Consider the following 12,827-nt stretch of genomic DNA (forward strand, 5'->3'; position numbering starts at 1 on the left):
AAACTGTAAAATAATTGTATGTGTAGCATTAATCTTTTATTTTTAGTTGAGGAAAATGTTTTATGTGAAAATTATGAATATTTCTATGTTATTTATTAATATATATATATTTTTTTTAAAAAATAAAAGATAGGAAATAAAAAAATTTAACAAAACATAGGGAATTTATTTATTTCTTTTAATAGAGCAAAATGGGGCAAAAATGTTAAAACAACAAAAAAGTAGCAAGAAGTAGCAGCTAGCATAGGTCAGAGCAGACACATAGATAACCCACACAGACGGACAGCGCTCTCCGTTCATTTTTTTTTAAATATTTTTCAGTACCTTTGCATTGCATAACGTTCAAACCTCGAATCTCTCCTCTTTCTTCTCCAAAATGATTCTCTGAACTCTGATCCATAGAAAAAGCCACTGCTCTTTTCTCTCACTCACCCTACTCTTCAACCCCAACTCTCTCTCTCTCTCTCTCTCTCTCTCTCTCTCTCAAAGAAACGCAGAGGGATGCTACCGAGGGCTTCTGCAAACGGTATCGTTTGGATGGAAGGAGGAGGTGGAGGTGGAGGCGGGGAAGATGAAGAAGACGCAGCGTCGTGGACCAGAACCAACAATGAAGGCGAGCCCAGCAACTGCAAGGACGAGGACATGGGTCTTGGTGTTCCTCTCTCTTCCTACAAGTCCATGCTTGAAAATGACTGGTACATCAACAACAACGCTGCTCTGAACCCGCCTCGCCGGGACCTCCATAACCATCTCCATGGCCTCTCAAACCCACAAGATGTCAGAGACATTAGCTTCTGTTCCAATCCAAACGACGCCAATAGCCTTCTTTTGCAGCCCTTGGACTCGTCCTCTTCCTGCTCTCCATCACAGGCGTTCACCCTCGACCCCTCACAGTCACAGCCACCCTTCTTGCCCCACAAATCTTGCTTCTCTTCGCTCATAAACGCTGTTTGCACCAACCCTTTTGACAATGCCTTCGATTTGGGGCTTGATACTGGTCTTCTCTGTCCGTTCAACCCAGCTGTTTCCAACTCCCCTGCTTTGATGGGCTTCCCGGGTTTGAATTCTCATCCCCAGATTGGTGCTCCCGAGCTGGGTTCGGTCGGCGAGTTTCAACCAACTCGGTTGCTGCCGATAACCGATACGGCCGCCGGGCTGAGTGGCGGGTTTAGTCCAGCTGGTTTCGAGGGGTTCGATAACTCAGGGAGTTCTCTGTTACTAAACAGAGCAAAGGTTCTGCGACCTCTTGAGGTTTTCCCTCAAGTGGGTACGCAACCCACTCTGTTTCAGAAGCGAGCGGCTCTTCGGCAAGGCTCTGAAAACTCGGGGACTTTGCGGGTCTCGGGTGCGACATTCGGCGAAAATTCGGAGAATTTGGAGAGTAGGAGGAGGAAGAAGAACGAGGCAGGTGATGTGGAGGAAGCGAGCATCGACGTTTCGGGCTTGAATTACGATTCGGATGAGTTCATTGAGAATGGTATAGGTAAGGCGGAGGAGAGTGTTAAAAATGGTGGAAGCAACTCCAATGCGAACAGTGCTGTCACGGGTGGGGACCAGAAGGGAAAGAAGAAGGGACTGCCGGCTAAGAATCTGATGGCGGAGAGGCGGCGGAGGAAGAAGCTTAATGATAGGCTCTACATGCTTAGGTCTGTTGTACCCAAGATTAGCAAGGTATGAAGTAATTTCAGGGGGCTTAAATTTTTTGCCCTTTGCTTAATTTGAGTGTGTCGTTTTTTCATTTCCATTGTATGTGGTGGTTAGTAACCTTGTGAGTTTACTTTGTATTGGAAGACCATTGAGTGAGTGGCCTACAGAAGCCAGCATGTTGGGTTTAGATGCTCTATATATTTCTGAAATAGAATTTATGGACCAACGAATCGAACTAAAAGAGCTGTTCGTCCCTTATTATCCTCTCTCCAAAGAACTTTGAGAAATTTTAAGTTTTAGTTGATTTATGATCCATTCTATATTTAAGGACACTGAGAAGTTAGAATATTTATGTCAAATCCTACAATTGATCTTGATTTCTAAACATCTTGGACCGATGTCCATTTGGGAGTTTCTTTCTCACTGCATAATTTGGGTGCTTTGTTTTGGACTTTAATTAAGTTTGAGTCCTTCATCCGTTGGCCACAATATCTGATGATTATCCCGTATTTGTTCACAGATGGATAGAGCCTCAATACTTGGGGATGCCATCGATTACTTAAAGGAGCTTTTGCAAAGGATCAATGATCTACACAATGAACTGGAGTCATCCCCACCAGGATCTTTGCTGCCACCTTCTACAAGCTTTCACCCTTTGACACCAACTCTGCCTACCCTTCCTTGCCGTGTGAAGGAAGAACTTTGTCCCAGCTCCCTGCCAAGCCCTAAAAACCAACCTGCAAGGGTAAATTTCACCCATCTTAGTGCTCATTTGACATTTTCAGGTTTTTCATTAATTGCTTGATGCTTGTAAGTTTGGAAATGTGCTGCTATCTATCATCTTTATTTTCTCTGGAACTCTCACCTACCTAACAAGGACATGGATCCAAGTTGATTTTGAGATGTAAACATGAGTAAAGTACAAATGTTTATTGGTGTTCATATGGCTTTCTTACTTGCATCATATCAGTTTGACCAACATGGCAAAAAATCTTAGAAATGGAGTGTGCATGTTACATAGATTTGGACGCTTAACCAGTTCTGGTATTAGACCAGTAGGCATCACAATTTTTACCTGTGCTAATTTTTATGTGAAGTTGATTCTAGGAAGCTCTCTCTCTCTCTCTCTCTCTCTCTCTCTCTCTCCACATATCTATTTATCAATGTGTGTGTGTTCATATGGGTTTCTGTACGTACGTCTGTCCTAGGGCCAACAATTGCGGGGCCCAATGATTTGCTATCGGTTTACAATAAGATGTAAGCTCATCAACTTGTAATATGTGCTGCTGCTGCTGCATGGTCCTGTAGTGTGATGCCTTAAGTTTTATAGTGTATAGGACGAGTGGTTTTTTTTTTTTTTTTTCTTTATTTTTCTGCCCTTTAAACTAAAACTGGGATATATTAGTGAGTCCAAAGCCACTGTATATAAAGTCCATTTATTACAAATTTACAATCATTAAACCTTAATTGGGCATGATCCACAATAACATTCACTTATCTGAGACACACACTCTACTCCTTATGTGGCATATGGTCGAGTGTTCTCAAGTAATACCAAATCCATTGTTTTGTGGTAATCCAGGACATTGGTTTGAGCCGTACTTTGCTTGGTTTCTCTATGTTATAGGTGGAGGTAAGGGTAAGGGAAGGGAGAGCTGTCAACATACACATGTTTTGTGCCCGCAGACCAGGTCTCTTGCTTTCCACTATGAGGGCTCTGGACAACCTGGGGTTGGACATCCAGCAGGCTGTAATTAGCTGTTTCAATGGGTTTGCTTTGGATGTGTTCCGAGCTGAGGTATGCTTCTTCCTCTGATGCCAAAAGTGAGGCTTTCATTGGTTTTATAGAATTCACCTTTTGGTTATGAAGCATGAGAAAGATTCTGCGCTATTATATGTTCTGTTTTTGGTGCTTTGTACCTGTATCTTTTCATACTGCCAAAATCATCTACTATGGATTTGACTTCTTTATATATTGCTTTTGAATTTTGCAATACCGATTTTTAAATAGAAAATTATCTATGAGGAAGCAAGTAGAATACTTGTTCCACTATATGGGCTAGAACCGAAAGCATGTCCTTGGTACTGGAGCAAATTTCATATAAGATGTGAAAAAAAAAAAAAAAAACTGAAATTGAGAGTCCATGCTCCCTTGTCTCATTGTAGAGATGATAGTTCTTTCTGTCATTCCTGATTTTCATGCAGAGTACAACTGGTAGTCCACATGCATAGGTCTCAGGATCATGATGCAGATGGATGGGAGTGAAGCTAACTACCAAGAAAGATTATGTATGATAGAATTGTCATTGCTGAAAAGATGATATATTATTGGAAAAGAGAGCATGGAAGTCCCCTGATGGGTTTAATAAAGGCTTAGAAAAAGAAGTAAATTTGGCTGAATAAGTGAAGATTAAAAAAAAAATAGAAACAAAGATTTCAAATCTAGTGAGATCTGATTTTCTAGTCAGATTCTGTGATCTTTCTCTCTCAGACCACCATGCAAAGCAGGTTCTTGTTGAACAACTTCATATATAAAAAGATTACTGCAAGTAGTTACAAACTGGCTGGAGTAGGTTTGAAGGACCTTCCCTTGGTGAGGTTCCACGTTATTTCTAATTGCTGGCATCTTTATGCATGGTCCACTAGGCTTTTCCTTTTGTGATTTTGGCCCGACTTTTTTCTTCATCAATGTAGAGTGTTTTTCGATTACTTTTGCTGATTAATTGTCATGGAAAGTCTTAATTATTTTTCTCATTGTTGATCAGCAATGCAGGGAAGGCCAGGATGTATTGCCCGAGCAAATTAAAGCGGTACTTTTGGATTCGGCTGGCTTCCATGGTATGATGTAACTCGAGTGCTTTGTGAATGCAACCAATTAGAAATGGAGGAACTTAACTGTAGGTGCTGTACCTCGAGTAGTTTGTAAATGTATTTGCTGCTGATTCCCATTGCCAAAGTTGCGCACGGACCAAAGTCAAGTAGGCCAGCTAATGTTTGAAGCTTGATTTTGTAGCATTAGTGGATATTTTTTGTAATCGTGCTTCAAAGTATAGCGATCGAATTTGTTGTGTTTCTCATGTATCTTCAGCTTTGGGAGTAAATCTTTCCTTTTCTACTTGTTTTGTATGGAAAATAATTTGATTAGAATCTTACTGCACGTGTTTGATTATTGGGTTAATTCCATTTAACTCGCTTCAACAATCATTCATTTACACGCCGCTCCCACGGACTACCACCTGTCACACTCAATCACGTGACACATATACTATTTTTAATGTGAAATGATGAAAATGGATACTTATTTTTAATGTGAAATGATGAAAAGTATTTTTCGTTTAGAAACTAAATATACTTGAATACCCTTTGAGTTAATAAATTAGAAAAAAAAATTAAAAATAGAGAAGAAATCTCAAAAAAAAAGAAAGAAAAAAAAAAAAGAAAAAAAGAAAGAAAGGTGGTTAGCCACTCAGAGGGTGGTTGCACCCTGTTAATGATAACTTTTTTTACCCCTATATGGTTAGATGATTTTTAGTTTTCTATATTATTACCTTTTATATTCATGTATTTATTTATTTATATAGGTTCGAACTCTTAAAAAATTAAAAATAAATGTGAAGCTCAAAGACACTGAGAGAGCCTGCAGGGAACAAATCATCCCTGTAGAAAAATCACTTCACAGTGATGGGTTTGGGCACATTGATGTCATCCAAAATGTTCACTTCATAATGGGCCTTGTATTTCCCTTCCCAGCTGGGTCCGTTGCACTAACCCAAACACATGGCCTTTAGCTTCTTATTTTAAGCGGCGAATTGGGCTATATACAAACTGGTGCACAGGTGGGTTTGGAAAGTGTGTCACAACATATACCATGATTTTTTTTTCCTATTCAATATCAATGTGAGAGGGGGAAAGGGAAACATACAATGATGAGTCGTGCTATCCGACTGCCAAATTGAGGCAGACCAGCATCGTCCAACGACGAATAAATAAAAAAAATAAAATAAATAAAATGAAATTTTTCTTGTATTTTTTTTGTTAGCTAAATTTTTATGAGCTAATATTTAAGTTTTAATGCATCAAAACTTGTTTCTCGATTCAAAACAAAATTAAAGGTAAAATGTTAACTCTTTAGGAATGATATTACCCTAAAGGAAGAGATTCGATCATCTTAAATTTGGTGCTAATGCCTCAAACTTGGTGCTAATGTTTCAAATTCGGTAATCTATAATCTCTCTTGTAACCTCTTTTTTTTTTTCAATTAAAAAAAAAAAAAAAAAAAAGTAGACGCTTGGCTGACTCAATTTAGCAGCCAAAAATCTCTACTCTATAATGATATATCACAATTGATTTATTATTTAAACAGTAATAATAAAAATCTCTGGCAATAATATTGATAGTGATGGATGAACGATACGCTAACATACAATACTTTTTAACATATCGATAACAATGAAGATCAACAGTACTACAGTAGCAATAAGGATGCAGACGATGCATCTACAAAGAAAACAAAACATAGTGAAGTGTCGAATTGAATGGCCGAGACCATCTCTCTGTACTCTGTAGTGGACCACGCAACACCGGAGTCTACACGCACGACGCAGACGACACAGCCCACACAGGCGACAGAGAGGTCCACCTCGGATTCAACTCTGAAACTTTTCTTCAAAAGCCCAAGCAACGTTTCACATTCACTTGCCAATTTCGAATCGTCAACGCGCCTATATTTATTGACATTATTGTCACGCCCAACCCGCGACTATTCGTCACATAACTCTTTACCAGTTACCGCCGGTTGAATTACATTTCTTTTCTCTATTTCAATTTGAAATGTACACGTTTTTTTTTTTTTTTGGGTGTGTGTCAGATACATGTAACTGGAGAACCATGTGCTAGTCATTTTGTAGTTTTGACACGGGACACAAACTGGAGTGCCACGTGTTCTTAATAATTGATGCCGTAGATTTATTTATGTGTTGCATTACGTTTTCTATTGGTTATATTATTTTCTATCAATCTAAATAGCCGCCCAATATCTACTTATACAACACCCAAAAAGGTGTATTTATGTTTTGGGTACTAATCTTTCCATTTTATCATTTTATGTGTTTCATTGAAGAAAACCCGATTATGTTTTATATATACACACTTTTTTAAGTATTTAAAATTACTATTAAATTCAAATTTGAATTTAATAATAACTTATCTTAAATTTAATGATAATTTTTTAGTTAAAACTGATTTGAGAGTTTAAAAATAAAAAAAGTGTGTAGGATTTCTCTGGCTATTGACACGAAGAGCTGGATTGAATCTTGGCCATCAGTTTGAACACAAACCACGGGAGGGTTTCTGAGCAAAATAGACAAAAAGATGCAACTTTGCTACCATATAAATAGAAAAGAATACAACACGTTTTTGTGTGGCGTTCAAACGGTCCCTTAATGTACATGGAAGAGAGAGGCGCCGCCGGTTGTTGAGTTTGAGTCGCGTTTTCTCTTGCATTCCTTCGGAGCTTTGGACTCTAAAGCTCTGAAGGAATCTGAGTGCTTTACACATTCTTTATTCTTCGCTCGCTGTCAAGGTACCTTCGGATCTCTTGCTCCGTTTTTTAATTTTTTTTTCTTCTCTTTTTTAAGTTTTGGTTGCATTTCTCTTTCTATTGCAGTTCTTTTACTGTATAATGGACAATAACAAAGCGAAATGTAGACACATGTTGTTTTTTTGTGTGTAATTTTGTCGTTCCTTGATTCTGTGTTGTTTTTGAATGATTTGATTGAGTAGTGGAATGTGCAGATCGAGCGGTTGAATTTTGAAGCAAATTTTGGCGAACATCTTGGTCTCGTTTCAGATCTTTGAGAAAAATTTTCCAATAGGCAATTGAATTTTGCATCAATTCGTCGAAATAGCTTGGTAGATCCATTAGCTAATTAAGCATGGAGGCCGGATTGCAATTTGCTGGAGTTAAGACTTTGTGCCCGGTTTCATCGAGGAGATCTTCGTATTTCCGGCCTCTATGCCCAAAGCGGCTTCGTTTTGATACTTCTGTGGCTTCGGCATCCGGATTATCACATTCGAGTGTGAAGAGTAGTTGTAGAAGCAGAGTTTTGAAAGTGAGTTGCGAGGGAGTGAGTGTGGATGTCCTTGAAAGGAAGGAAACGGAGAATCAAGGTTTCGGCGAAGCAGAGAATCAAATGACATGTGTCATGAAATTCGGTGGCTCGTCAGTGGCCAACGCTGAGAGAATGAGAGAGGTAGCTGAGCTCATAATCGGCTTCCCGAATGAGAGGCCGGTGATTGTTTTATCGGCAATGGGAAAGACGACGAACAAACTTTTATTGGTATGCATTTAGTTTGTTGTTATGTATCCTTTTTGTCGAACTATTAAAGCAGAAGAATTTGTGATTGAATTGGTTTGTATTTTGTGTTAGGCTGGAGAAAAGGCGGTCGGCTGTGGCGTTTCTAACATATCGAGTATTGAGGAGTTGAGCTTTATAAAAGCACTGCATCTCAGGACTGTGGAAGAGCTTCGAATAGACAAGTCTACTATATCACGTGAGTTTCTTTCTTGCATGTAGGATCGATTGTTCTTGGTCAGAACTTATAGTTTCGAGTTGTATTGTAATAACCAAATCGGATTGTCATATGGCTGTGAATTTTTTCTTATAACTCATCGGGCTTTGGTTCTTCGTGTGATGCTTATGATTGGTTGCATTAAACTGTAGTTATGTCCTCCTTTGATGGATTTGATGTTAATGTCTAGAATGCTCGTGTCAAACTAGGAACTAGGAAGTTTTCGTTAGGATTGGTGCTGTGAAAAGGAAAGTATATTTAAAATATATAAGGATGTGACAGATTCTGCTGGCGTCAGTTTCTTAAGTATCTAATTTTTCGTTCATAAGCTGCTTCAATTAGAAAGAAAAAGAAAGAACAAAGAAATTAAGCTGAGTCAAACTTGGGTAGCAATGCCTTAGAACTCCTCTTCAAATAGGTTTGCTTTTTTATTTTATTTTTTTATTTTTTTTAAAGGCAGTTTCAAATTCATAAATATAGGTCCTCATACTTGGGAGCTCCATTATGCATTATGGTACCTTGATATTGAACCCCATATGCATATGAAGAACTATAGACCTTTATCCTTTGCATCAAAAGCGGGCATTATAAATTCTTGATGCACAATGTATGTGCTATTTTGTTTCTAGTGAGCAGCTCAAGCTTGGTTTATTTTAACCAATTAGTTGAACTTGTCTACTTGCTAATCAAGTTGAGATTCCCCTTCGCTTGGAAACCTTTAGAAATGTCAACTTGTCTTGGTTGGGTTGGGTTTGTTTGGTGTTATTTATGTAGTAATGTTGTGTTTTAGAAAGTTATCAGATGATCATGCGTAGTATCAATTCATCAAGTATCTTTTGGTTTAGGGGTTTATTTCAGTACACCAAAATTTCTAATGGATGGTTCTCTCCAATAATTAACGGTATATTGTTTTGCAAAAAGAAACCCATCCATGTCTGCAAAACTTGAACCAGGGTGGCAGAGAGTTCTGGCCATGCTAGATATTTCAACAAAACTCAAGAATGGAAAAGCCAGTCTTGTGATTGCTTTATCACATTCCTTCACTGATACAGATGGGTGGCCTTTTAATTAGCAATTGTCTCTGACGATGTGAATTGTTATCAACTTCTGGAAACTCTTGATACTATTGAGTTTCGTCATATTTTATACAATAGTTATATCACAATTGCTCGAAGCATCTCATTATCTTATTGTCAAGGAATAGGTTAAAGTACTTGTACCATCTGTATCCTCTATTTGTTGGATTCAGATGATTATCATTTATTCTTACTTGTCTCTATGGCTGACCTCCTGGTGTTCTGAAAAAAATATTTGCAGCACACCTAGAAGAATTGGAGCAGCTTCTCAAGGGAATTGCTATGATGAAAGAGCTGACTCTACGGACAAAAGATTATTTAGTTTCATTTGGGGAGTGCATGTCCACTAGGATCTTTGCAGCATATTTGAATAAAATTGGTGTAACAGCTCGCCAAGTATGTTGTTTCCTGATTACTTGTCTATTCCTTAATGTGATTAGTCTGTCAGTATTCTCAAATGACTGGTACATGAACTTAGTTAGTCCTTTGAAGAAAATGGTTAGACTTGGATTTGTGCTTTCAAGTACGTTGCTTAAAACCATTCTTGATAAGATCTATATATATCCCCCCTCCTCTTATTTTGCAGTATGATGCCTTTGAGATTGGTTTTATAACCACAGATGACTTCACAAATGCGGATATTTTGGAAGCAACTTATCCAGCTGTTGCAAAGAAGTTAATTGGTGATTGGGTTTATGAACCTGCAATACCAGTTGTTACTGGCTTCCTTGGAAAGGTATTTTTACTGGCTACCTGCTGTGTAGATTTTCTTATTCGAAGAACTTGAGAGTGTTAACTCCATTTAAACAAGAGTTTCCTGTTGTTAGGATTGACAATAGTGGTATCAAATTTTGTTTTCATGATTGTAGGGCTGGAGGACATGTGCAGTTACTACATTGGGTAGGGGTGGTAGTGATTTGACAGCCACAACCATTGGTAAAGCACTGGGGTTGCGAGAGATACAGGTCAGTTAAGGTTTACATCTTGGGGTGTTTGGGGTTTTTGGTGTTGGGTTTTCGCGGGTGCTTTCTCTTGTTTTCTTCTTTTTTTCCTGCTCTTTTTGTCCTTTTTGTATACTTCTTGTATGCTTGGGGGCCCCTACGTTTTTTTATAAAATATGCATATGCATGAGTGATGACCCCCAGGACTCAGCTTCAGATGTTAAAGGGATGGGTGGGGTGGAATTGGGAAAAGTATAAGGTTCATTTCTTACCTTGTAAAAAAAAAAACCTACTATCATGTGCATAGTCAAAGACATGGATGCTTTTTTTTAATGATATATATGTTAAATTTGAATGGGATTTTGGAATTTGTTTTCTCTTAATTTCCATATTTTCTTCACTATAAACAATTTTTTCTGAATCCTTTACAGGTGTGGAAGGATGTTGATGGTGTTTTAACATGTGATCCTAACATATATCCACGGGCAGAACCTGTGCCATATTTGACCTTTGACGAGGCTGCTGAACTTGCATATTTTGGTGCTCAGGTATCATTATTTTGCATCTGCTTGCCTATTTAAGTTGTGAAAGCTACTTTACCTTTACTTTGCTAGTTTGCTTGTTTGGCTGCTACTAGGCCAAACTCAGACCACCACATGGTCATGGTTTTATATTTTTGTATGGCAGCCTACATTCTGCCTGTATAGTGTTTTTTGTGGTTTTCTATATCATAGCACTTTTAGTATTCATGTAACATTAGGTTATTTTTGGCATTTCTTACCCTAATGCTCTATCTTATCAAATTTGCACTATATGTTCTGTAGCTAGGTTGTGTTCCTTGGACATCCAAAAGATGCTTGTAGCAAAATTTTACAATAGCAGAAACAATATGGCAAAGATAAGCATGCATGATTGTATATGAATTTTTTTAATATATATTTTTACTTTGCAGGTCCTGCATCCGCAGTCCATGAGACCAGCTAGGGAAGGTGATATTCCTGTTAGGGTTAAAAACTCTTACAACCCTAATGCTCCAGGTACTCTCATAACCAGGACAAGAGACATGAGTAAGGTTTGTAGCAGTTGAGAGTTGTTAAAGGTTATATGGAAGACTCCAACCGGCATTAATCCTCCCTTCGTCCACTTTCAGGCAGAACTTACTAGCATTGTTTTGAAACGGAATATAACTATGTTGGATATTGTTAGCACTAGAATGCTTGGTCAATTTGGCTTCCTTGCAAAGGTGAGAAATCTAATGATTGATGCTCTTTTCCTCCGTGGTGACTCAACATCCCGTTGAATTTTGCATGGTATATGTCCTTGCAGGTATTTTCAACATTTGAAGATTTGGGCATATCGGTGGATGTTGTGGCCACCAGTGAAGTCAGTATTTCCTTGACACTGGATCCGTCAAAGCTTTGGAGCAGAGAACTAATTCAGCAGGCAAGCGTATGATATCTTATTCCGTGTGTTATAATTTTTTGTATTAATTCACAAATTGTATTTGTACTTGCGTTTGGTTCCAACGGCTAATGGTTTTTCTTGTAAATCTCTGTTTGCTTCCATGAACTCAATCCACTATAACGTGCTGATCATTCTAAATGTTCCACTAGTATTTTATTATGCAGAGTGGTTTGCGTATGTTTTGCAACCGCATATTTTTTTTCATCTCATACCATTATTATCTGAGTAGGAACTCGACCATGTTGTGGAAGAACTTGAGAAGATTGCTGTTGTGAACCTCCTTCAGCACAGATCAATAATTTCTCTTATTGGAAATGTTCAGAAATCATCGCAGATACTAGAGAAGGTGCTGTATATGCTTTGCTCATTTGCTTAGAGAATATCCCTTCCAATTGTCCTTGAAACTTGTTAAGATGATTGCAAATTTTGTTTTTGTTTTTCTTCTAGTTTTGTACGACATTGTCTGGATTACCTTTTCTTTTCTTACTTGTGGTGAATATTCATCTCTTGGAGAGTTCTAAATTCTTGGAAGAAATTTTAGGGCATATTTTGAATAAGTTTAGTATTGACATTCAGTTACTGGGTGTGTACATTATGGCAGGCGTTTCGTGTTCTTCGAACAAATAAAGTCAATGTTCAGATGATCTCACAGGGTGCATCTAAGGTCTCTCCTACACAACTCTTTTGATTAAATTGTTATTTGCATGCATGAAGTCAATCCACAACTCTTTGCTGAATAGAACAAAAATTTGGTTATCTCTGTATGTCTGTCTCACTGATTACTATTTCCACTGGCCAGGTTAATATTTCGTTGGTTGTGAATGACAATGAAGCAGAGCAATGCGTGAGGGCTCTTCACTCGGAATTCTTTGAAAGCGATCTTCTCTAAACCAAATTGATGCCCATTTAGCACTAGCTGGTGATCTTCTCACTGTAACTCTATATTTATTTTTCCCAAGCTTGGGGAAGTCCAGTGTCCCTTTTCTAGTCCAATTAAAAGTTATCGTTGTCTCTTCAACAATGTAATCATATTTCGAATGCAAGCTTATAGCTTATCATGGTGTGTACTACTCTAGTTTTGTTTCTTTTATTGTTTACATTTGTGTTATTTGCCAGCTAGGAGATATCA

The 12,827-nt window shown here is 38.1% G+C and overlaps 2 protein-coding genes across 4 annotated transcripts; both read left to right on the forward strand.

The window, feature by feature from the left end:
- Positions 1-257: 257 nt before the first annotated feature.
- LOC132183020 (transcription factor ICE1) lies at positions 258-4,799 on the forward strand. Its single transcript, XM_059596410.1, has 4 exons — positions 258-1,671; positions 2,168-2,392; positions 3,275-3,445; positions 4,413-4,799. The coding sequence occupies exons 1-4, from the start codon at positions 502-504 to the stop codon at positions 4,494-4,496; spliced, it is 1,650 nt and encodes a 549-aa protein (XP_059452393.1). The 5' UTR covers positions 258-501; the 3' UTR covers positions 4,497-4,799.
- A 2,255-nt stretch (positions 4,800-7,054) lies between these two features.
- LOC132183019 (aspartokinase 2, chloroplastic) lies at positions 7,055-12,753 on the forward strand. 3 transcript variants are annotated; one of them, XM_059596408.1, is made up of 13 exons: positions 7,055-7,228; positions 7,429-7,985; positions 8,076-8,199; positions 9,535-9,689; positions 9,880-10,029; positions 10,163-10,258; positions 10,666-10,782; positions 11,187-11,306; positions 11,385-11,477; positions 11,561-11,683; positions 11,928-12,044; positions 12,300-12,362; positions 12,498-12,753. In XM_059596408.1, exons 2-13 carry the CDS (start codon positions 7,581-7,583, stop codon positions 12,585-12,587), a joined length of 1,653 nt encoding a protein of 550 aa, XP_059452391.1. In that variant the 5' UTR covers positions 7,055-7,228; positions 7,429-7,580; the 3' UTR covers positions 12,588-12,753. The 3 variants fall into 3 exon arrangements, with proteins under 3 accessions (XP_059452391.1, XP_059452390.1, XP_059452392.1); XM_059596407.1 differs by having other exon boundaries at positions 7,441-7,985; XM_059596409.1 differs by having other exon boundaries at positions 7,441-7,985; positions 11,561-11,677.
- The last annotated feature ends 74 nt before the right edge of the window (positions 12,754-12,827 follow it).

The sequence above is a fragment of the Corylus avellana genome, chromosome ca5, assembly GCF_901000735.1.
Source record: "Corylus avellana chromosome ca5, CavTom2PMs-1.0".
NCBI classification, from domain to species: Eukaryota; Viridiplantae; Streptophyta; class Magnoliopsida; order Fagales; family Betulaceae; genus Corylus; species Corylus avellana.